Source organism: Nyctereutes procyonoides, unplaced genomic scaffold (genome assembly GCF_905146905.1).
Source record: "Nyctereutes procyonoides isolate TBG_1078 unplaced genomic scaffold, NYPRO_anot_genome, whole genome shotgun sequence".
In the NCBI taxonomy this organism is placed as follows: domain Eukaryota; kingdom Metazoa; phylum Chordata; class Mammalia; order Carnivora; family Canidae; genus Nyctereutes; species Nyctereutes procyonoides.
The window spans coordinates 7,562,134-7,586,043 of record NW_026575159.1 but is presented as its reverse complement, the minus strand read 5'-3'; the positions used below and the strand labels follow the sequence as shown (position 1 = coordinate 7,586,043).

Genomic DNA, 23,910 nt, shown 5'->3' with positions numbered 1-23,910 from the left:
GAAAGTCACTCGTAGTTACTATCTGGCCTGCAGAGATTGTGTGCAATGACCAGGCTATTGAGGTGCCTCATGTGTATTGTGTCTTTTAAAAGGTGAAGGCTGTAACTAGGAGACTATTGAAATAAGCACTGAATAGAACATATTAGCCACATCTATAATAGCAGAACACTTGCCAGTTGTTGATTGGAGTCCGTAAAAATATTCCTGGCCCTATGTCAGTCCCAGATATTGTTACATCAATCTTTTGGTAATTCTTTACCTGACCTTGGGCAGGTCCTCACAAACTGATCAGTATTTTGATGAATACTCAAGGACCTCTCTCTCTCTCTCTCTCTATCTCTTTTCTTTTTTCTGTACATGTTCTCTCTGGTACTCTGTCTCAGACTCTATCCATTTTGTTGTCTCCTGACTTGAAGATCCATCTCTTCAACTCAGGGAGTCAGCTGGGCTCCACATGGGATTCTCCTCCCATGCCAAAGCCTGGAAATTCTCTTACCACAGTAAGATGGGGCAATTGTAGGACTTACCTCATTTGTTTTGTCTCTCAAGGATCACTGTGCTTCTGTGCTTTAATGCCCGATGGAACCTGGTCTTTCTTTCTTTCTCTCTTTCTTTCTTTCTTGCTTGCTTGCTTTTTTCTGGTTGTTTCAAATGGAGAATAAATTCTCCTTGATTTCTCCATGTTGAAGGAAAGAAATTCTTTTGCTTACTTTGAAAATGTGCCAATTTTTTGTGATAGTGAAAAATCTAACAATTAACAAATATGCTTTACTGTTTCCATAAAACACTACCCCATTTGAGCCTTTATAACTGTATTCCAGGATCTTTTAATCATCAGCTCAAATGACACATTTGGTTAAGCCTTCCCAAGACATTTCTTCCTCATATCCCTTTTAACTGAAAGGGATATCTCCATTATGTTTAACTTTTTTTTTCCCCCAATGGCAATGACTTACACTGCTAAACAGTAAACTTCATAGGACAGTAGTAACCAGGTCTATTTATTTTTCTAACTTTGTAGGGTGGAACATAGAACCACAGAACCGAATATATGAGTGGCTAAGTAATTACTTGTTGACTGATGAAATGTCTCATTTACGCTTTAACCATTAGTATACATAACTTATAATTTCCATACATCTTAAAATGTTTGCAGAGAGGGCTTATAATTTTGTAGATAACATGGCACAAGTTTCTGGAATATAGTATGCATTTAACATACAATTATCAAAAAGACTGAAATAATGAGTAACTCAGAGTAAAGAAAATCTGCTAAATAACACATATATTTTTCCACAAAATAACAATTTAATTTAGTCATGGATAAATACCTAAGTCTTTTATTTAAGATGTTTTCCAATTTTGCTAAAGATAAATAAACATATTTCAGTTTTTGAGACTGAAAATTGCATTTAATTGGATTGTCTTCATTTTTCCTTAGAAATTCTAAATCAAGTTAAATATCACCTAATTCAAGACAGATTGGTTACAAATAACATATCAAAAATATAAAGAAAGTTTCTTTCCTTATGTCAGTTCTCCAAGGGGAAATATTGTGTTAAATAAGGTATTTTGAGCATTAGCTTTTAAATGATGAATCACTATTAAATTAAAAGCTGAGAATTGGTAATAGTTGACTCACTTGATAGGCAAAAAAGTGCCAACAGCCCAGTAGCAATCCGAACCAAAAACAAAGCCAAAAATATCCCTGAAAGAGGAGCACAGAGAGAGGTTTCAATGGAAATCAAAATAGGCTGAACTTCTACAATTAAAGACTCTAATATATTGATAATGCTTATATGTGGTGGTCAAACTGAATTACAACCACTGACTCAGGTTTCTTCTCGTTAATTTGCAGTGGAAGTCAATTCAAACACATTATTGAAAGAACCATGTAATTTTCGATCTGGAAGAGACTTGAACCTGTAGATCAGGAAACTGAGGCATCAAAGTATTTAATTGACTTACTCACTACTAGCAGACCTCACTGCTGAACAGTTATTTCTACCACATATAGAAGGAATTTTCCATTCAATTTAATAATTTCCTATATGTACCAGAGATGTTAAATTCAAACAATAAATATTTTAAATATATTTAATAAATTTTGATTTAATTGATTGCCATTTGAAGACACTATTTTTTAGCATCTCTGTACAGGACCTAAATAAGAATGTGAAATGAATTAAATTACATATGAAGAAAATGTAAAGTGCCTGAACTGAATTTCCAAACCAAAGCCTTAGCAACAGTTTTTGGCAAGCCCACCTAAACCAAACTTTCCATTCTTTTTCTTTCCAATCAAACTGTTATTATTTTTACTCATAAAGAATAATATCTATCATTGAATATTTACCAGTCATTAGGATTTGTGCTAAGTACTTTACACAAATTCTCTCACTTAAATACTGTTAGCCTTTCTGTATCATATTTGTTTGTTTTTTCTGTATCATATTTGAAGAAATGGTATCTTACAGAGGAAATACAACTGTCTTCCTCATGGTAACACAGCTAGTATATATAGGATCTAAGATTTAAACACAAGTCTCTTTGACTCAAGGGACAATTTTATCAAGTTCACTTCATTCCCTCCTTTTGTATTTTTCCTTCTCTTTGTTTTCTTGCTTTATTTTCTATCTTCACACATTTAACATAATGTGTTATGTTAACATATAACACATTACGTATAATGCATATGGAATTGTTTGTTTTATTAACTTATAGCCTGTTCTTCTTTAGTTTTTACAATTTCTCTGCATTTACCATTCTGAGTTGTACAGAGTTATATCATTTCTTAATGAATTGACCACTTAAAAGATTTATTTTTGTTCACCAGTTCTTTCTGCTTAAAATTACAATTTCTTCTATATTTCTTGTCAATAATTTTGTTGTTTGTCTCAAGAGGAATATCCAAACATACAGTATAAATATATGTTAATAATAAATCTGCAAATCCTGCAAGAGATGAAATATTTTGATGTGATGAGTCAAAGGAAATGAATCGAGCTACTGTTGAATCATTCACATAATCAATGACAAAGTAGATCTGCTAGAATTGGAATAATACCAGCTGAAAGAGATAAAATCACCAAGACAGATGATATGATAAATGATTCAATATAAGATGATTTGAATAGGAATTAACAGAGACCCTTGAGGAAATTAATAAAGCCCTTAAAATATAGGTGAATGAATTATCTCTTTACAATGTTGTGGTGAAAGTAAAGTAAAAAGAATTAAATTCTATTTGGATTTTTTCTACTTTTTTTAAAAATAAGATTTTAGTTACTGTATGTGGTTGTTGTCCGCCGCCCCCCCCCCCCCCCCGGGCTTGCTATCTTTAGGAAACTAGTTCTTCCTGCATAGTGAAAATCGGAGTAGTGATCTAATTTTTAGAATATAATTTTATTTTTTAGCCTATAGCAGTATATTTTTTTATCTAAAAATACAGAACTGTGGCTATATAAGGTAATCGGACTACTTACGGATTTAGTTAATGAAAAATCATTTACATAAAATCTACTATCTTTGGGTACTTTCCTAGGAACTGAGAACAGAGTCCAGTCAGTAACGTCTCTGGTCTCCAATTCATAGGCCAGTGAAATATCATCAATATTCCAAGCAGTTTTGCCTTTTGAGAATTTTCCACCAGGGTGATTTAGCAATTGTACCTTCATTTGCTTGATTGGCTACTAGACACACACACACACACACACACACACACACACACATTCCTTTTCTGTTCTTAAAAAAAAAAAAGAACATAGCCCAGTCACATGGGTGAATTTGCCTTGTTCATTTTACTGATTTTTGGAAACACTTTTGGAATAAACATAATTTAATAATAATGGTAATGCCCCCACCCTCCCCTTTTCATATCTAGCCAGAGTAGAGATGTTGGTAAAAAGGTATGATTTCTCTCACATAAATTCTATCTGCAAATATTCAGCCAGTTTAAGATTATAAATGAATTGAGAAACTGCATATTTAATTAATCATTCTCTAAAAGATGCCTCACATAACTAGAACTCTTCTATCTGTTCCAGACAGGACCTCATCGAACCCACTGTCACTTCTGGAGTGAGAAGCTTCCCCCAAATAACTAGTTTTGTCTTGGGTAGCTAAAAGAATATATCATGAGATCAGGGTAATGCATCCAAACATCATGCACACTTTGGCAGAGGAATTATGTTAAGAAACATCCATGGAACTAAACCAAGCTGGAAGGAAAAAAAAAATATTTGTCATAATACGAAGAAGCCCATAAAAGTACTCTGATTACAAAATTTGGTGAAGTTCTTTTCTGTGATGTTCGGAATGAGAGAAAATATCTAGAAACTAAGTACAAGCAAATCCTTAAAAATACAGTATAAGATCCTTACCTTTTGATGTCTTATCAAGCAGAGCCATCTCTGATACCTAAAGCATATGGTGCATATAGTATTTTGGGAAGAAGATACATCTGCACTAGAACAGGGCTTGTCAAGTGGAGTAAGGATTGGCTTTCAGTGCTAAAAAGAAATACATTCATTTGTTTCTCGGAATTTTTTTTTTAACCCACTAGGACTCCTTCCAAAATGATTAATGCCTGGTATCTGGCAGGTCTTGTTGCTTGGGCCAAGGACAGCATACTCAATCAGATCCAGTGATAAATGAATCTGAGGCTTTTGTTCCAAATAACCAGGACTGAAATGGTCCTTACTGGATCTTTGTTACCAAACTAAGAATTCTCAGATTTTTCCTTCTTCTTCTTTTCTTCTTCTTCTTCTTTTCTTCTTCTTCTTCTTCTTCTTTTGATAGAAAATGGTTCAGGAAGATGAAGCTACTCTCACACAGGAGAAAGCTAGAGAAGATATCCCAGCATGAAACTGGGTAAAGTGAGGCTTTAAAAAGGCATCTAAATCTCCTCATGGAGAGAGAGCTATCTCTCAATGCAGTGGCTCTCAGACAGGGGTGATTTGGCTTCCTGGGGGATATTTGGCAGTGTCTGGAGATATTTTTGGCTGTCACAGTGTGGATGAATGAAGTGTGCTATCAGTATCTAGCAGATAGAGGTCAATGCTAAACATTCTCAATGCATAAAGCACCCCCCCCATCAAAAGTTAGTCAGTACCAAAAGTCAATAGTGTCAAGGTTGAGAGAATCTATCTCCGAGATCTAAAAAGGAAATCAAGGTTTGAATTGGAAGATTATATAAAACCAGAAGCACCATCAGAGAAATGACCACCTTTCAGGAATTTTGTTCTGCTACAGTAGAATTTTTTATGAGCCTGAAATCTACAAAAATACATGTATAATTATGCCTGAGTGAGAAGGTCCATTACTGCATTTTCTCTAATAAAACAAAACAATGAGATAATTCAAACCTCCAGGACTTGGTTACATAAACTATATTGCATGTATATCTGTATAAGGGATAAAAGTGTGAGCAATATGATCCTATTTTATTTACAAATGCATACTTACAATTCTCATTTAAGTTAAAAGAGAAAGTAGTTTTGAAGTGGCAGAGACTAGAATTACCACAATTATGTTTTATTTTTAGCATAGAGATTATCTATTTAGGTTTATCATAAATGATGCCACATGGGCATAAATTACATGATAGAAGCTAATGAGAAAAGACCTCCCACCAAAATAAATTCAAACTTTTAAAACAATGCTTTTTTTTTGAAAAATTGAGCTAATCATCCCTTCATATCATTCACATATTTATTCTTTAAACATTTACTTAATCTTTTATAATGAGTGATGCACTAGACTAGGCCCTGAAAATACAGCAGTGCAGAAAAGAGACAAAATAGTCATCTCTTTGGAGTTTATTGGTGTGTGTGTGTGGGTGTGTGTGCACATGAGTGTATGTGCTTAGGGGTTTTGGTGACCTTTGAAAAGATTTTTCTTGCAATAAAGCATAGCACTCTGTTGTCATGTACTGATGTCTCTGAATTTAGGGTAAAACCCTAAAGAGCCACTATTCTAAAGGGTTTGTCTGAATAGACCAACAGCCTCCTTTTTGTTGCTAAAAACAAACTGGTGGTAAATGAATTGACTTGGGGAGCAGGTGCTGTCTACAAAGACCGTTGCTATTGGAAACTGCCTCTTTGGCCTTTGCTTCACTAGGAAGCCACCAAAGAAATCCTTGTGAAGCTGTTGTTGTTGTCAGGCGTTTCATTCATGAAGCTCCACAATATGCAAACTCTTTCTCATGCCTCTTTGTAAGATAACCTCTCTGTCTTCTCTCTCAGTGGCTGCCTCTCAGCTCATTGTACCTTAGGATCAGGTTAACTGTTCTTTCTTACCAGGGTTCTATTTCAATCTGCAAACTGTTACCTAGAAAACAACAACAATTTGTAGGTGTGCTCTTTAATTTCCCTCATCTTAATTGGATTGTAGGTTAAAAATATAAAAGGACAGAAGGTAAAATGAAAAAATAAATAAATAAATTGAAGGCTTAATACTTTTATATAATTGTAAATTTTGAAACAAAATTTCAAAACTGCAATTTTGAAGTGACATTCCTGGTAAATAAGCAGAATTTGATTTCCTATTTAACTCAGTTGTATAATTTAAAAAAATGTTTCCTCTGCAATAATTAAAAGAATAAAAATTGTCCTATATGCAAAACTCTTATTAAGAGCCAGAAACATTCAATGGTGATTTCAGCAAACTGTCTCCAGGGCTCTGAGGATTATTAGGTGAAGTGCTGTGAATATTGTTCTTTAATTTAAATGCCATTATTCATGGTCTTAAAACTTCTTAGGCTTAGTGGATTAGAATAATATGAAAGAAATCTTGACACTCATAATTTTTAATGGTAAATTAATAAATACAATGTAACTTAAGTGCTATTAAGGTATTCCATGTCTTAATCTAGTTTTAGTCTTTGGCCCTAGATCTCCAAAATACTTCTCTAGTCTGATCCCTCACCCTGGTGGCACCCATGAGATGATCAGAGAGTCTTTGCTGAAGAATTAATGAAAAGTAAAAATGTGAGAATATAGCCTAGATTTACTTGATGAAGTTGTTTACCCTTTTATGAACAAAACGATTTAAGAGGCCAAAAAAAAAAAGATACTGAAAGGCAGATAACCCATTTATTTTTAAATCTCCAGAAAAGAAATAGTGTAACCTTGTGTATTTTCCTTTCTCTCTTAGCTGCTGAAAAGCTTTTAGATAATTCCTTGTTCTTATCAGTCTTAAATCATGCCCCTTAAAACAGCAAATGCTTTTGTGGCTTTTATATAATCTTTGTTATATTATAAAATTTAAAATTATTTTTCTTTTCTCTGCTATCTCAAGTCTGTCTGAAACATTTGGTGTGGCATGATAAATGATAATATTGTATATGTAACCAGAGCTAGCTTTGTGGGCCAATAAAATTGATAGAACCTCATGCTCAAAAGGGTCCTGTACTGAGGTTTAAAGCTCTGTGATTGCAGTCTTAAATGTCTTCATTTCAACTTTAAATTTGTATTTTGTAAGTAAAGTCTACTGGGACAATGGAGTATGTGCTGAGGGATCTTCCCATACATAATCAGCCTCTCTGCTTCCCTGTCTTTCTAGAAAGGGTTAGAGGCCATTTACTCCCTACCCTGTGGTACTCCTGGCCTTGCCTAATCTACCCATTCCCACCCCTAGTCTGGAACCACAGATACTCTCTGCCCAGCTAGTCCATAGTGTCATCAGCAGAGAGAGGCTCACATTGCAATTGTCTTCCACCCCTTTGTGGGGGCCTGGGTGCAAGCATGAAACAGGTAGTAGTTAAGTATATTTATAGAGTCTTAGAGGAGAACAGGGCAGCAGCTCTCCCTGTCCTGGGATGTCAACAAGGCATATTTAGATTTATGTAGTCCTCTCACTCACCCCCAATATAGAAAGCAAATGCCCCCCAGAGTGAAGACTGCAATTTTTTAGAGATCGTTCTTTCACTTGAGTTGGCAATGAGTTGGTAAAAACGGTCAATTTTTTTTCTGTCCCTATCTATGGCATTTTCATTGCCTAAAATCATGTATCCTGTCCTACATGTATAGATTCACATTTTATAGCTTATTCTTTCATTTATTCAATAGGAAGCATTCTTTTTTGCACGTAGCATTGTTTTAATTAAAACTATCATGGGGCGCCAGGGTGGCTCATTTGGTTAGGTGTCTCACTTTTGATTTTGGCCCAGGGCATGATCTCACAGTCATGAGATCCAGCCCTGAGTCAGGCTCTGCACTGGGTATAGAGATTGCTTGAGACTCTCTTTCTCCCTCTCTCTCCCTTTGCACCCCCCTTCTCCCTCTCCACTCCCAACTTGTACTTAGTTCCACATACTTTCTCTCAAAAACAAAAAAAAGTTATAATATTCAGTTGAGTGACACTATGCAGAAAATATGTGTCAGTCCAGCAAGCCTGAAAAATTAGATATTTCAGTTGCCATATACAGGAATACATGGATTTCAAATATTATATTAGAAATCTTGATTCTATAGGATGACTTCTCCATGATCACCTAATGCAGATCAAAAGAGGTTACTGCATCAGAGTTCCTTACAGTGTAATAGTTTATTAAACTAGCTTCTTCAGAGTCTAAATGACAGTTTCTAAACATGTGCATAGAATCTGTAATAAGCATACCTGATCATAATCAGGAATTGCCAGTGTGTGGTTTAAATATGCTTATGTTTTATGATTAAAAAATGAACATGATAACTAATTTCCCCTACTTATATATTAAGTATGCCATATGCTTACTACTTCTCTCCATTAAATGCATGGCACATTAACCATCTGCTCTTCTAATCCAATCCTGATAGTAATCAGTTGTGGAGACCCGGGCGTACCAGCCAATGGATTGAGATATGGAGATGATTATGTCGTTGGACAAAATGTCTCTTACATGTGCCAGCCAGGTTATACAATGGAAGTGAATGGCTCCAGAATTAGGACTTGTACAACTAATGGCACATGGAGTGGAATAATACCAACTTGTAGAGGTACGATAATTTCTTCAATATTTGTAAGTGATAAGCTGCCATATACTTACTTTTTAATATGAAAATTTAAAGTAAGTTTAAATCATGTTCTTCTATCATTTCATTTTTTCTGATACTGAAAATAGCTGCAGTTTTTATTTTAAAACCATATAGATAATAACACATGGAATTTTAAAAATGATATTTCAAGAATAATCATTATATCTTTTTGTGAGCCATGACAATGATTTTTAGTGCAATCAAAACAACAGAAATATCATGTGCTCTGATATGTACTCACTATCATCATTTATATTGATTAGTGAATATTTTGAAGAGAGTATCATCTTGATGAATTTGCATTTAATATGATGATCCACTTGGGTCAAACAATTCAAAGATGGGGGAAAAACTTTCTATAACTTGAGAACAATCATATTGAATATAAAATTTACTCTTCATAAAGAAAAGAACATGTTTCTTAATGCAATCTAGCATTGATCTTTTAGTTTACATAGGCATAAATTTGCATAAATATAGGCATTATTTTTGCACTAGAGATACATTTATAGTTTTTTGCCAATCTTTCTGATTATGGAATGTTATGGATGCAACATCAGGCTATTTATATTGTAGAATAATACTGAGATTCTCATTCAGGTGTTTTTTTAAACATCTGTGAATTGATAGTTTAATCTAACAGAAAGAATAATTTCAATGTCTATATTTTTCTTCTTGATTACACTGTTTCTGAATCAGGTCACTGTATATATACAGTTAGTATATGAAAATAAATGAACAGACATTTTGCATTTAGAAGTTATTTCATACATCATTAATTGATTCTGATAATGGTAATGTAACTCCAAAAATTATTCATATACATTGCTAGTCATAAAAATACAGTAATTCCTTTTTAGATTTTGCAATGTGTACCTCTCTTTTTCCCTTCGTCTCTGTCACTTTATCCTACCCATCTCTGTTTGAAGCCAACTTAAAACAAATTTTAAAATAAATGTTTAAACATTTAGTAATTTATTTAAAAACCATATAGTAAATTTTAACATATGAATTAAAGTGGTTGATAGAGCCATTTGGATATTTAATGAGTTACCTGATCTAGTTTTTTTCCCAAATGTCACAGAATTGCTTGCATTCTTTTCTATCATGTTGACACTATATGTAGCCAAACAGCTCTAATCTTCAGCCTGTCTAAAGGTCATTGGAAAAGTAATTTTATATAAAACCAATAATTTATCAGTTACAGTATACTAGATGGAAGGTCATCTTCTATTTGCTTCCCTTAGATGTCAGGCAGCTTGATATATATATATATATAATATATAATAAATATATAATATATATATTATATATTATATAATATAAATAATAAATATAAAATAATATATATATATTATTTTATATTTATTATTTATTTTTACACCCGGGATATTTCAACAGCTGTGTCTTAATCGTTTTGAATGTAATTGCAGCTGTTACCTGCCCAGCTCCTCCCCAGATCTCTAATGGAAGATTGGAAGGAACAAATTTTGACTGGGGCTTTAGTATTAGCTACATCTGTTCTCCAGGCTATGAACTATCCTTTCCTGCTGTTCTGACCTGTGTAGGCAACGGTACCTGGAGTGGAGAAGTACCACAGTGCTTACGTAAGTATAATTTCCATACTTAAAATTATGTTTTCCCATTTTCACTCTCTTGGAATTGCTTGACTGAGATTATTACTGTTAATTACAATTTTCAGGTTTTGCTAGAATATGAGATTGTTAAAGCTTCTTCCAGGCCATAATTACAATTCAATAGAACATCGCATTTACCAATGTAGCTACTTTTCCTGTAATCCACCTATTATGTTCTTTCTTCTCTGACTCCAAATATTAGGCTAAACTGCTTTGTTTGAAAACTTTTCTTATTTAAAAAAATATTTTTCAAAAAAATTATTTTTCAAAATAAGGACCCTTTATGGTTAATTCTAATGGAAAAGTATTCTTTTTTTTTTGTCCAGTTTGTCTCAACTGAACACTCTAATTTACTCCCAAATTTCGTTCCACAATAAATCCATGTTATTGTACATGTTCATTCAAATCAAGTTCTCATGTTAGTGCTTGTAATTATACCTTAAACGATTAGGGTAAGCATGGAGAGGAGGGATTAATATTTTCTTACAGAGGTTACTTTACAATGTATTCCAGCAATTGTCACTTCAAAATTAATTGGGAAGATCGCAAACAAAACAAAAGTCAGCTTTGTGTTTTGCACAAATTATTGTAGCACAGGATATGGACAGTGTTCATTCAGAGGTGTCTAGTGCTATCCTGTTCCTAGTCTTCCCTTCCTTCGCCACATTGGGTAGAGGAGCACCCCACCAATTCCCATGGTCTTGAAGTTAGACAGAGGTAACAGGTGAAACTGTTTGGATTCTTCTAATCTTCTCATTCACAGTGGAAGCCAAATCGCCTATGGGCTTCTGTGCCCTTACTCTTCTTTTCTCCTGGTCTCATCATATGCTACTATCTCCCAATACTACTTCAAGGTTGATGTCACACAAATTGTCCCTTAAAATTCTATTTTATGCTAAGGAGTATCTTAGAAAAAATCAATTTGTTCTAAATAAGACTAGATATTCCATGGGTGCTTCAGAATAGATAGGGACAAGGACATTTACAGAGATGAATTCATGGTAAAGTTTGTTCGTTACCACTGGGAAAATCTCAGTGAAATAGTATCTTGATATGATATTTTATTTTTTGGTTCTATTAAAATGTAAGTAATAATAAAATACTTACTATTGACATTGAATTATGACTATCCAAATGTAATAGGGCTCACTTTGTCTGAATTGGTTTACATGCATGATTTCTACTACATATAACAGAACTCCTGGTAAGTGTGTTTACTCATGACATTTTAATTAATAATGACATGGGCTCAGAGAGAGGAATCAAATTGTAAGGACACTGTGTGACCCTGTCATCATTTAGGGCACCATTGTTATATGACCTGCTATTGCACTACCACTAAATGAAAGTATCAATTCCAGTTCAGAGAAGGTAGACTAAAGAGATAATGCTCTTATCCATCGAACAGCCAAATTCCTTCATTTTAGGGACTTTATAGAAGGGAAAGTCTTTTTGCTTTCATTTTGTTCAAAGTATGTTATTTCATCTTAAAGTGTATGTCATTGTGAACCGAAGCCTTTTGAAAATAAACCCCGTGTCTTCAGCCTCTAAACTAGACACCAATAGGTTGTTCAGTTTAGTACATGAAAATCTACAGACAGAAAACAATGGAATTATAAAGAATTGAGGGGCAAGTAGGGAGCAGGTTTGAGGAGTTCATGTGGTTGCATTTCCCTCCTTTCTTTTCTTTGTTGAATAAAGATAAGATTCTGAGAGGAATGACTCAGCAGAAATATGCAAGAGACACACTTTAGAAGTGGGTTACTAAATAATTTGTCATTGAAATGATTGCTAAGCTGAAATGCCCATTCCTAATGTTCACTGAGAAAATAGCCACTGAATTCAAAATGTGCTAGAGATACAAAGGTTACTATGAGGAAGACCCCAGGCACTAGGGTTTGATGTTATATTGCTAGAAGTGTTATATTGCTAGAAGGATGTTATATTGCTAGTTGCACAAAGATTTAGAGTATCTAGGAAGTGCTAAAAATTGAAACAGAAAACATTAAACAAATGTTTATGTTATTTGTGTTAAAGGTAACTGTGTTCAGGTAACATTTACTCTGAAATTTTCCCCTACATTTATTTTGTTGAGCGTTATTTTATACTTACTTTTAACAGTTTTTTTTTTTCTCATGGGTATCAAATCAATTCTTTTTTTTTAATAAATTTATTTTTTATTGGTGTTCAATTTACCAACATACAGAATAACACCCAGTGCTCATCCCGTCAAGTGCCCCCCGCAGTGCCCGACACCCATTCACCCCCACCCCCTGCCAACCTCCCCTTCCACTACCCCTAGTTCGTTTCCCAGAGTTAGGAGTCTTTATGTTCTGTCTCCCTTTCTGATATTTCCCACACATTTCTTCTCCCTTCCCTTATATTCCCTTTAACTATTATTTATATTCCCCAAATGAATGAGAACATATAATGTTTGTCCTTCTCCGATTAACTTACTTCACTCAGCATAATACCCTCCAGTTCCATCAACGTTGAAGCAAATGGTGCGTATTTGTCGTTTCTAATGGCTGAGTAATATTCCATTGTATACATAGACCACATCTTCTTTATCCATTCATCTTTCGATGGACACCGAGGCTCCTTCCACAGTTTGGCTATTGTGGACATTGCTGCTAGAAACATCGGGGTGCAGGTGTCCTGGCGTTTCATTGCATCTGTATCTTTGGGGTAAATCCCCAGCAGTTCAATTGCTGGGTCGTAGGGCAGGTCTATTTTTAACTCTTTGAGGAACCTCCACACATTTTTCCAGAGTGGCTGCACCAGTTCACATTCCCACCAACAGTGCAAGAGGGTTCCCTTTTCTCCGCATCCTCTCCAACATTTGTGGTTTCCTGCCTTGTTAATTTTCCCCATTCTCACTGGGAGGAGGTGGTATCTCATTGTGGTTTTGATTTGTATTTCCCTGATGGCAAGCGATGCAGAGCATTTTCTCATGTGCATGTTGGCCATGTCTATGTCTTCCTCTGTGAGATTTCTGTTCATGTCTTTTGCCCATTTCATGATTGGATTGTTTGTTTCTTTGGTGTTGAGTTTAATAAGTTCTTTATAGATCTTGGAAACTAGCCCTTTATCTGATACGTCATTTGCAAATATGTTCTCCCATTCTGTAGGTTGTCTTTTAGTTTTGTTGACTGTTTCTTTTGCTGTGCAAAAGCTTCTTATCTTGATGAAGTCCCAATAGTTCATTTTTGCTTTTGCTTCTGCATGTGGATGTCCAATTTTCCCAGCACCATTTATTGAAGAGACTGTCTTTCTTCCAGTGGATCGTCTTTCCTCCTTTATCGAATATTAATTGACCATAAAGTTCAGGGTCCACTTCTGGGTTCTCTATTCTGTTCCATTGATCTATGTGTCTGTTTTTGTGCCAGTACCACACTGTCTTGATGACCACAGCTTTGTAGTACAACCTGAAATCTGGCATTGTGATGCCCCCAGATATGGTTTTCTTTTTTAAAATTCCCCTGGCTGTTAGGTGTCTTTTCTGATTCCACACAAATCTTAAAATAATTTGTTCTAAGTCTCTGAAGAAAGTCCATGGTATTTTGATAGGGATTGCATTAAACGTGTAAATTGCCCTGGGTAACATTGACATTTTCACAATATTAATTCTGCCAATCCATGAGCATGGAATATTTTTCCATCTCTTTGTGTCTTCCTCAATTTCATTCAGAAGTGTTCTATAGTTTTTAGGGTATAGATCCTAAAACTATAGAACAAACATCTTTGGTTAGGTTTATTCCTAGGTATCTTATGCTTTTGGGTGCAATTGTAAATGGGATTGACTCCTTAATTTCTCTTTCTTCAGTCTCATTGTTAGTGTATAGAAATGCCATTGATTTCTGGGCATTGATTTTGTATCCTGCCACGCTACCAAATTGCTGTATGAGTTCTAGCAATCTTGGGGTGGAGTCTTTTGGGTTTTCTATGTAGAGTATCATGTCATCGGCGAAGAGGGAGAGTTTGACTTCTTCTTTGCCAATTTGAATGCCTTTAATGTCTTTTTGTTGTCTGATTGCTGAGGCTACGACTTCCAATACTATGTTGAATAGCAGTGGTGAGAGTGGACATCCCTGTCTTGTTCCTGATCTTAGAGGAAAGGCTCCCAGTGCTTCCCCATTGAGAATGATATTTGTTGTGGGCTTTTCGTAGATGGCTTTTAAGATGTCGAGGAAAGTTCCCTCTATCCCTACACTCTGAAGAGATTTGATCAGGAATGGATGCTGTATTTTGTCAAATGCTTTCTCTGCATCTAATGAGAGGATCATATGGTTCTTGGTTTTTCTCTTGCTGATATGATGAATCACATTGATTGTTTTACGAGTGTTGAACCAGCCTTGTGTCTCGGGGATAAATCCTACTTGGTCATGGTGAATAATTTTCTTAATGTGCTCTTGGATCCTATTGGCTAGTATCTTGTTGAGAATTTTTGCATCCATGTTCATCAGGGATATTGGTCTGTAATTCTCCTTTTTGGTGGGGTCTTTGTCTGGTTTTGGAATTAAGGTGATGCTGGCCTCATAGAACGAATTTGGAAGTACTCCATCTCTTTCTATCTTTCCAAACAGCTTTAGTAGAATAGGTATGATTTCTTCTTTAAACGTTTGATAGAATTCCCCTGGGAAGCCATCTGGCCCTGGACTCTTGTGTCTTGGGAGGTTTTTGATGACTGCTTCAATTTCCTCCCTGATTATTGGCCTGTTCAGGTTTTCTATTTCTTCCTGTTCCAGTTTTGGTAGTTTTTGGCTTTCCAGGAATGCCTCCATTTCTTCTAGATTGCCTAATTTATTGGTGTAGAGCTGTTCATAATATGTTTTTAAAATCGTTTGTATTTCCTTGGTGTTGGTAGTGATCTCTCCTTTCTCATTCACGATTTTATTAATTGAGTCTTCTCTCTCTTCTTTTTAATCAGGCTGGCTAATGGTTTATCTATCTTATTAATTCTTTCAAAGAACCAACTCCTGGTTCTGTTGATCTGTTCCACAGTCTTCTGGTCTCGATTTCATTGAGTTCTGCTCAAATCTTAATTAACTCTCTTCTTCTGCTGGGTGTAGGGTCCATCTGCTGTTTTTTCTCTAGCTCCTTTATGTGTAAGGTTAGCTTTTGTATTTGAGTTCTTTCCAGTTTTTGAATGGATGCTTGTATTGCGATGTATTTCCCCCTTAGGACTGCTTTTGCTGCATCCCAAAGATTTTGAACGGTTGTATCTTCATTCTCATTAGTTTCCATGAATCTTTTTAATTCTTCCTTAATTTCCGGTTGACCCTTTCATCTTTTAGCAGGATGGTCCTTAACCTCCACGTGTTTGAGGTCCTTCCAAACTTCTTGTTGTGATTTAGTTCTAATTTCAAGGCATTATGGTCTGAGAATATGCAGGGACGATCCCAATCTTTTGGTATCGGTTCAGACCCGATTTGTGACCCAGTATGTGGTCTATTCTGGAGAAAGTTCCATGTGCACTTGAGAAGAATGTGTATTCAGTTCAGTTTGGATGTAAAGTTCTGTAGATATCTGTGAAATCCATCTGGTCCAGTGTATCATTTATAGCTCTCATTTCTTTGGAGATGTTGTGCTTAGAAGACCTATCGAGGGTAGAAAGAGCTAGATTGAAGTCACCAAGTATAAGTGTATTATTATCTAAGTATTTCTTCACTTTGGTTATTAATTGTTTAAATATTTGTCAGCTCCCACATTCGGTGCATATATACTGAGGATTGTTAAGTCCTCTTGTTGGATAGATCCTTTAAGTATGATATAGTGTCCCTCTTCATCTCTCACTAGTCTACGGGGTAAATTTTAGTTTATCTAAGGATGGCTACCCCTGCTTTCTTTTGAGAACCATTTGAATGGTAAATGGTTCTCCAACCTTTTATTTTCAGGCTGTCGGTGTCCTTCTGTCTAAAATGAGTCTCTTGTAGACAGCAAATAGATGGGTCCTGCTTTTTTATCCAGTCTGAAACCCTGCGCCTTTTGATGGGGTCATTAAGCCCGTTCACGTTCAGAGTTACTATTGACAGATATGAGTTTAGTGTCATCATGATATCTATTCAGTCCTTGTTTTTGTGGATTGTTCCACTGAACTTCTTCTTAAAGGGGAATTTTAAGAGTCCCCCTTAAAATTTCTTGCAGAGCTGGTTTGGAGGTCACATATTCTTTCAGTTCCTGCCTGTCTTGGAAGCTCTTTATCTCTCCTTCCATTTTGAATGAGAGCCTTGCTGGATAAAGTATTCTTGGTTGCATGTTCTTCTCATTTAGGACCCTGAATATATCCTGCCAGCCCTTTCTGGCCTGCCAGGTCTCTGTGGAGAGGTCTGCTGTTACCCTAATATTCCTCCCCATGAAAGTCAGGGACTTCTTGTCTCTTGCTGCTTTAAGGATCTTCTCTTTATCTTTGGAATTTGCAAGCTTCACTATTAGATGTCGAGGTGTTGAACGGTTTTTATTGATTTTAGGGGGGGATCTCTCTATTTCCTGGATCTGAATGCCTGTTTCCCTTCCCAGATTAGGAAAGTTTTCAGCTACGATTTGTTCAAATACATATTCTGGCCCTCTGTCCCTTTCGGCGCCCTCGGGAACCCCAATTAAATGTAGGTTTTTCTTCCTCAGGCTGTCGTTTATTTCCCTTAATCTGTCCTCATGGTCTTTTAATTGTCTGTCTCTTTTTTCCTCAGTTTCCCTCTTTGCCATTAACTTGTCTTCTACGTCACTCACTCATTCTTCCACCTCGTTAACCCTCGTCGTTAGGACTTCTAGTTTGGATTGCATCTCATTCAATTGATTTTTAATTTCTGCCTGATTGGATCTAAATTCTGCAGCCATGAAGTCTCTTGAGTCCTTTATGCTTTTTTCTAGAGCCACCAGTAGCTGTAGAATAGTGCTTCTGAATTGGCTTTCTGACATTGAATTGTAATCCAGATTTTGTAACTCTGTGGGAGAGAGGACTGTTTCTGATTCTTTGTTTTGAGGTGAGGTTTTCCTTCTAGTCATTTTGCTCAGTGCAGAGTGGCCAAAAACAAGTTGTATTGGGAAAAGGAGAAAAAGAGAGGAGAGAAAAAAGGAAAGAAAAAGAGAAAAAGAAAAAAAAGGAAAAAAGAGAAAGAAAAAGAAAGAAAGGGAAAAAAGGGTGGGGGAAGCAATCAGAAATCAAAAAGAAAAAAAAAAAAAAACTAAAAACACGGGGGAGTATCTTCTGAATCTGTAGACTTTAAGTCCCTTGACTTCCCCTGGAACTGGTCCGTCCAGCTGGTCTTCTGGGGGAGGGGCCTGCTGCGCTGATTTTCAGGTGTTAGCACTTGGGGGAGCTGCTCTGCCCCTGCCTGCTGCAGGGCTCAGCGGGGGTTGTTTACCCCGTGAGGCCCCAGGAGGAACAGCCGCAGTTGCTATGGCAGCTCTGGAAGCCTGGATTCAGCCTCCGCAGGAACTACGGGGCTCGGGCTCTCGTTCTCCGTCCGCAGGGCCTGGAGGCTCCGGGGCGGGGCCGCTGATCTGCTCAGCTCGGGGCAGGAGCGTCCTTGCTGTCCTGGGCCCTCCCGGCCTCTGCCTGTCCCGGGGGAGGCCGGATCCTGGGCTGTGTCCCGGCGCCCTGTGCTCCGGGGCCTGCGCTGTGGGATTCGCGCTCCCGCCCCGCAGCTCCCTCCCTGGAGCCGCCGCCCGAGCCCCTCCGAGCTGCTCCGGTCCCGCCGTGCGCGCTGCAGCCCTTAGGGAGCTCGGCGCACTCTCCCGGGGCGCAGGTGTCTGTTAGTGTCCCCGGGAGCCCGAGGGCATCCCCGCCCTCCTGGGTCCTGCTCCAACTCCCTGCGAGCCCCTTTCCGCCCGGGAAGGTTGGTGCAGCTCCTGCTCCTCCGGGACGGGGCTCTCCTGTCCTGGGGACCCTCGCCCCAGCCTCAGCCCGGCTCCTCGCGGGGCCCCTCCCCCTCGGAGGCCTTTTGTTCCTTTATTTCTTTTTCCCCGTCTTCCTACCTGATAGAAGCGCGAACTCTCCTCACTGTAGCGTTCCAGCTGGTCTCTCTTTACTTCTCAGGCCGAATTCGTAGATTTTCAGGATGATTTGAAGGTTATCTAGGTAATTTGGTGGGGACAGGTGACTTGGGGACCCTGCTCTTCCGCCGTCTTGCCCCTCCTCCCACTTTTAACAGTTTTATTTTTTTTTTTTTAAACTTTTGCACTTTTTTTTTTTATTTTTTTTTATTTATTTATGACAGTCACAGAGAGAGAGAGGCAGAGACACAGGCAGAGGGAGAAGCAGGCTCCATGCACCGGAAGCCCGACGTGGGATTCGATCCCGGGTCTCCAGGATCGCGCCCTGGGCCAAAGGCAGGCGCCAAACCGCTGCGCCACCCAGGGATCCCTTTTAACAGTTTTATAAAGAAAAAAAAATAGTTCCTAAAAAACGTTTGAAAATTTAGGTCTCTTCTAGATTCCTGAATTTTAGGAAATGTCTCTCTCTGTACCTTGAGTTTAAGACTAAGGTATTCTGTTATTAAGGTATTTTATCCATACTTGTTTGCCTGAGCGTTCCTAGTTTATTCCTGTTGTCCTATCGAGTTAGAGGTATCCTTTCAGACTCAAAAATATCTTCGTTTTGGATAATGCACCATTCTGAGGGAGCATTGATACTTAAAGCTTTCAGATGCTGAATCTGCAAATTTAAAAACCAAATATGATTAAAAATGGTTAAAATGGTAAATATGCATTATGTATTTTTTAGGACAATGAACAAATTGAAAATATATGATATCTTTGTCTAGGTTATCTACTAGATTTGAAACCATCTGATCTCATCCCTTATTATATTTCTGCATGCTCACTGTGCTTCAGTGAGCTGGTCTTATTTTTCCTCCAACGTGCTAGACATGCTGCAACATAGGCCTTTGGTGGCGCTGTTTCCTCTATCCAGAATGCTCTCCCTTGAGATATCTTGACAGACACCCTTGTCATCTTGTTTGAAACCCACCCCCAGCTCCCACCATTTATCACATCCTCACATACACAGTCCAGAATCCCTTCTTCTATACTACTTATCCACACAGGACTCACTACCTTCCCACATACTACCTTTTCTACCTTTTTTATTTTTTTGTTTGCTTCTCTCAAAAATACATATATTCCACAAGGGCAGGAATTTTAGTTTGTTTACTGATAAGTCTAAGTACCTGAAACTTCTTAGGATAAGTTCTTTTAGTTGTTAGGAAATATATATTGAATGTAATAATCTACTCAGTTTGCTTAGAAGTTCTGTCAGGATGGTATTTTCAAAAGCTATGGAACATTGAGATTCCTTGGTTTGGTATAGATTTGGACTCTACTGGCTTCTTTACTCTTTAAAAAACACTAGGATATGTGATCTGAGCGTTCAAGAGAGTACAACAGAACAAGTAAGTGTACTGTTATATACATATAAAAAGAATTTGTGCAGATATGTGGTTTGATTCTGGTCAATACAAAACAACAACAAAAATACAAAAAATTCTACAGTTATTAAGGTGGTTTACTATGTGGAAAATACCTCAATCAAACTTCTTTTGAATATTATGCTGAATTGTACATTCAGTTTTTTTTTTAATTTTTTTTTTATTTATGATAGTCACGGAGGGGGGGGGCAGAGACACAGGCAGAGGGAGAAGCAGGCTCCATGCACCGGGAGCCCGACGTGGGATTTGATTCCGGGTCTCCAGGATCACGCCCTGGGCCAAAGGCAGGCGCCAAACCGCTGCGCCACCCAGGGATCCCCTGTACATTCAGTTTTTAACGCATAAACAAGCGCTAAAAAAATGTCTTTGGGATACATTAACATGAATAACATGTCACTTCAGTTCAGTATTCCAATTGTTTTCATCACTTCTAAACTGTTACTCTGATGAATCCTAAGTCTTTGGTGTAATTATCTTTCTTTTCATTTTCAGCTAAGTTTTGTGGTGACCCTGGTATACCTGCCCAAGGAAAAAGAGAAGGCAAAAGCTTTATATACCAGTCAGAGGTTTCATTTAGCTGCAACTCTCCTTTCATATTAGTGGGATCAAGCACCAGAATATGTCAAGCAGATGGCACTTGGAGTGGTTCGTCACCTCACTGCATAGGTAATATTAATTAAAGGTTGATTATTCTCAGTAATTTTAGATTTACTAGATACTAGTAATGTATTACTAGTATATAGTGTATTAATTATTTTCTCTATCCTATAAAGTATAGTTGGCTAAATATGAAAAATAAATGTAAAATATAGAAGAAATTAGAAGGCACTGAAAACAAATACTGTTAAAATATATGATGTTGTATTTAGCATTTGAAACTTCCGGAAGAGGGGATCCCTGGGTGGCTCAGTGGTTTAGTGTCTGCCTTTACGCCCAGGGTGTGATCCTGGAGTCCCAGGATCAAGTCCCACGTTGGGCTCTTTGCATGGAGCCTGCTTCTCGCTCTGTTTGTGTCTCTGCCTCTCTCTCTCTCTCTGTCTCTCATGAATAAATAAATAAAATCTTAAAAAAAAAACTTCCCAAAAAACACTCAAAATAATTTTCTTGTTTATCAGTAAAATGAAAAAGTACAAAGCTCTCAGATTAATAGCCTCAATTACTAACATTTGTATATATTTTTATAGTTAATGAATCCTAGTCAAATGTTGTTAAACTTGCTCAAAAAAAAAAAAAAGATACATTGGTGGGGCACCTGGGTGGCTCAGTCAGCTAGCATCTGACTCTTGATCTCAACTCACATTGATCTCGAGGTCTTGAGTGCAAGCCCCGCATTAGGCTCAACACTGGGCATGGAGACTACTTAAAAAAAAAAAAAAGAAAAGAAATACATTGACTTCAAAATTGCTCTAAGCACATTTCTATACTTTTAAATTAAATGTCACATTTGGTAAAATAACCAAATATTCTGTCTTATAAAGTAGCCAATTCAGAGACTACTAGTTCTACCATTTTTTAAAAAAGATTTTATTTATTTATTCATGAGAGACAGAGAGAGGCAGAGACATAGGCAGAGGGAGAGGCAGGCTCCATGCAGGGAGCCCGATGTGGGACTCGATTCCAGGACCCCAGGATCATGGCCTGGGCCAAAGGCAGATGCTTAACCACTGGGTCACCTAGGTGTCCCAGTTCTACCATTTTTATACCTAAATCGCCTACAGGTGTTCCTGAAAAATGCAAATAATTAAGTCTAGTTTCTGGAAAACCTCTTACTTCTTAAGGGGAATATTATCCTGCAATCCTAAGATTATAATTTAGCAAAGTCCTTTGGCAAATGTTTTATATACGTGTTCTTTTTTCATATCCCTCATTTTTCATTTACTTTTTATCCACAGAGTTAGTTGAATGTGAAGTGCTTTTATATTAGAAAGGTTCAAATTTTGAGAATTGCATAATCCATGTAAATTGTAGTATACCTGAATTCTTGCTTTAAGATTAGCATGGCTTCTGTCCATGGAGAGATACTGTTAGATTTATACTCTTTATTAACTCTTTATTCCCATGGTCGTTTTCATTAAGTCCCAGATGACTCAAAATTGCTTTGTATATGAGAAATATGCATTTAAATACATTATACATTTTAAAGGAATATTATGTTTAAAGATTATATTATGTTTATGATCTTCATTTTAGAACCCACCCGTACCTCATGTGAAAATCCAGGAGTCCCAAGGCATGGATCTCAGAACAATACATTTGGATTTCAAGTGGGTACTTTAAAGAAGTATTTCTATTTAGTATAAAAGTAGACCAAAAGGCTTCTTTGATTGATGTGCATAGAATTGTATTGGTAGAAACAGAAATCCATCATGCTTACATCTGTATTCATAACTATATAAAAAAAGTAAAAGGCAACAAAAGCATGGAAGTAAAAGGACATTAGGAAAATAAAAATGTGGTTTAGAAAATAGCCTCCTAACTGATCTTGACAATAAAACAAAAGAAACATTGAAGATAGCTGTGAGCATAGGAAAATCCATATGTAGTCGTTAGTATGCAAGAGAGAGGCAAGGGGGTAAATGATTAAATTCTAAAGGAAGATGTGGAGCAGTGAGCAGAAGTAAAGATGAAAGAAGTTAAAGTGTTAGCAAACATAAAAATGTGGTTATTCAGTAAAGCAAGTAGACTAAAATATGTTTATCTTATAATATGTGTATAATGCTAAAGTATTTTTAAACATTTTCACTGGCATGGGAAATTTCTGAGAAAATCATTTATCCTATTGTTAGACAATAGGTGGATTGTTACATTGGAATTCTTCAGCATGCCCAGTCATGTGTGGCTGACTTTCTTATTTTCACATTTTCTAATTTAGATTTTATGTAGAGATTCAGTGAGTTTTTCATTACAGGGACCTTAGGGGAGCCAAAGTGCATACTGACTCCACAAGGAAATAGCCAATATACACATTGCCCAATTGCCTTGTGTTGCAGACTTTTCTAAATGGTACTATTTTGTGTGAAATTCAGTGGGAACCTGAAAAAATCCATTTCTAAAGGAAGTACTCATCAAGAGTGCCATATTTCTGTTGCTAAAAATAGTTTCCATTTATCTTCAGTTCTGGCACAGTATGAACATTGATTTGATAGCATTTGCAGTTCTTCCGGTTTGCCTCAGGCCTGTCTACATAATACAAAAATGTGAAAAAGATGTCTCAGTCTCCATTATATTGGTGTTTTTAGAAAGCTTTATTTTATTATTTTTTTATAAATTTATTTTTTATTGGTGTTCAATGTGCCAACATATAGAATAACACCAAGTGCTCATCCCATCAAGTGCCCCCCTCAGTGCCTGTCACCCAGTCACCCCCACCCCCTGCCAACCTCCCCTTCCACTATCCGTTGTTCGTTTCCCAGAGTTAGGAGTCTTTCATGTTCTGTCTCCCTTTCTGATATTTCCCACTCATTTTTTCTCCTTTCCCCTTTATTCCCTTTCACTACTTTTTATATTCCCCAAATGAATGAGAACATATAATGTTTGTCCTTCTCTGATTGACTTACTTCACTCAGCATAATACCCTCCAGTTCCATCCACGTTGAAGCAAATGGTGCGTATTTGTCATTTCTAATGGCTGAGTAATATTCCATTGTATACATAGACCACAGCTTCTTTATCCATTCATCTTTCGATGGACACCGAGGCTCCTTCCACAGTTTGGCTATTGTGGACATTGCTGCTAGAAACATCGGGGTGCAGGTGTCCTGGCGTTTCATTGCATCTGTATCTTTGGGGTAAATCCCCAGCAGTTCAATTGCTGGGTCGTAGGGCAGG

General features: G+C 36.9%; 1 protein-coding gene across 3 annotated transcripts in view; it reads left to right on the top strand.

Moving 5' to 3' along the window:
- Window positions 1–23,910, top strand: part of CSMD3 (CUB and Sushi multiple domains 3) — a 1,184,516-nt gene that overhangs the window by 1,131,450 nt on the left and 29,156 nt on the right. For all 3 annotated transcript variants that reach the window (XM_055314112.1, XM_055314111.1, XM_055314109.1), the window contains 4 exons: window positions 8,799–8,978; window positions 10,451–10,624; window positions 20,575–20,748; window positions 22,273–22,346. In XM_055314112.1, the coding sequence (XP_055170087.1) occupies window positions 8,799–8,978; window positions 10,451–10,624; window positions 20,575–20,748; window positions 22,273–22,346 (602 nt within the window). The remainder of the gene's footprint in view (window positions 1–8,798; window positions 8,979–10,450; window positions 10,625–20,574; window positions 20,749–22,272; window positions 22,347–23,910) is intronic.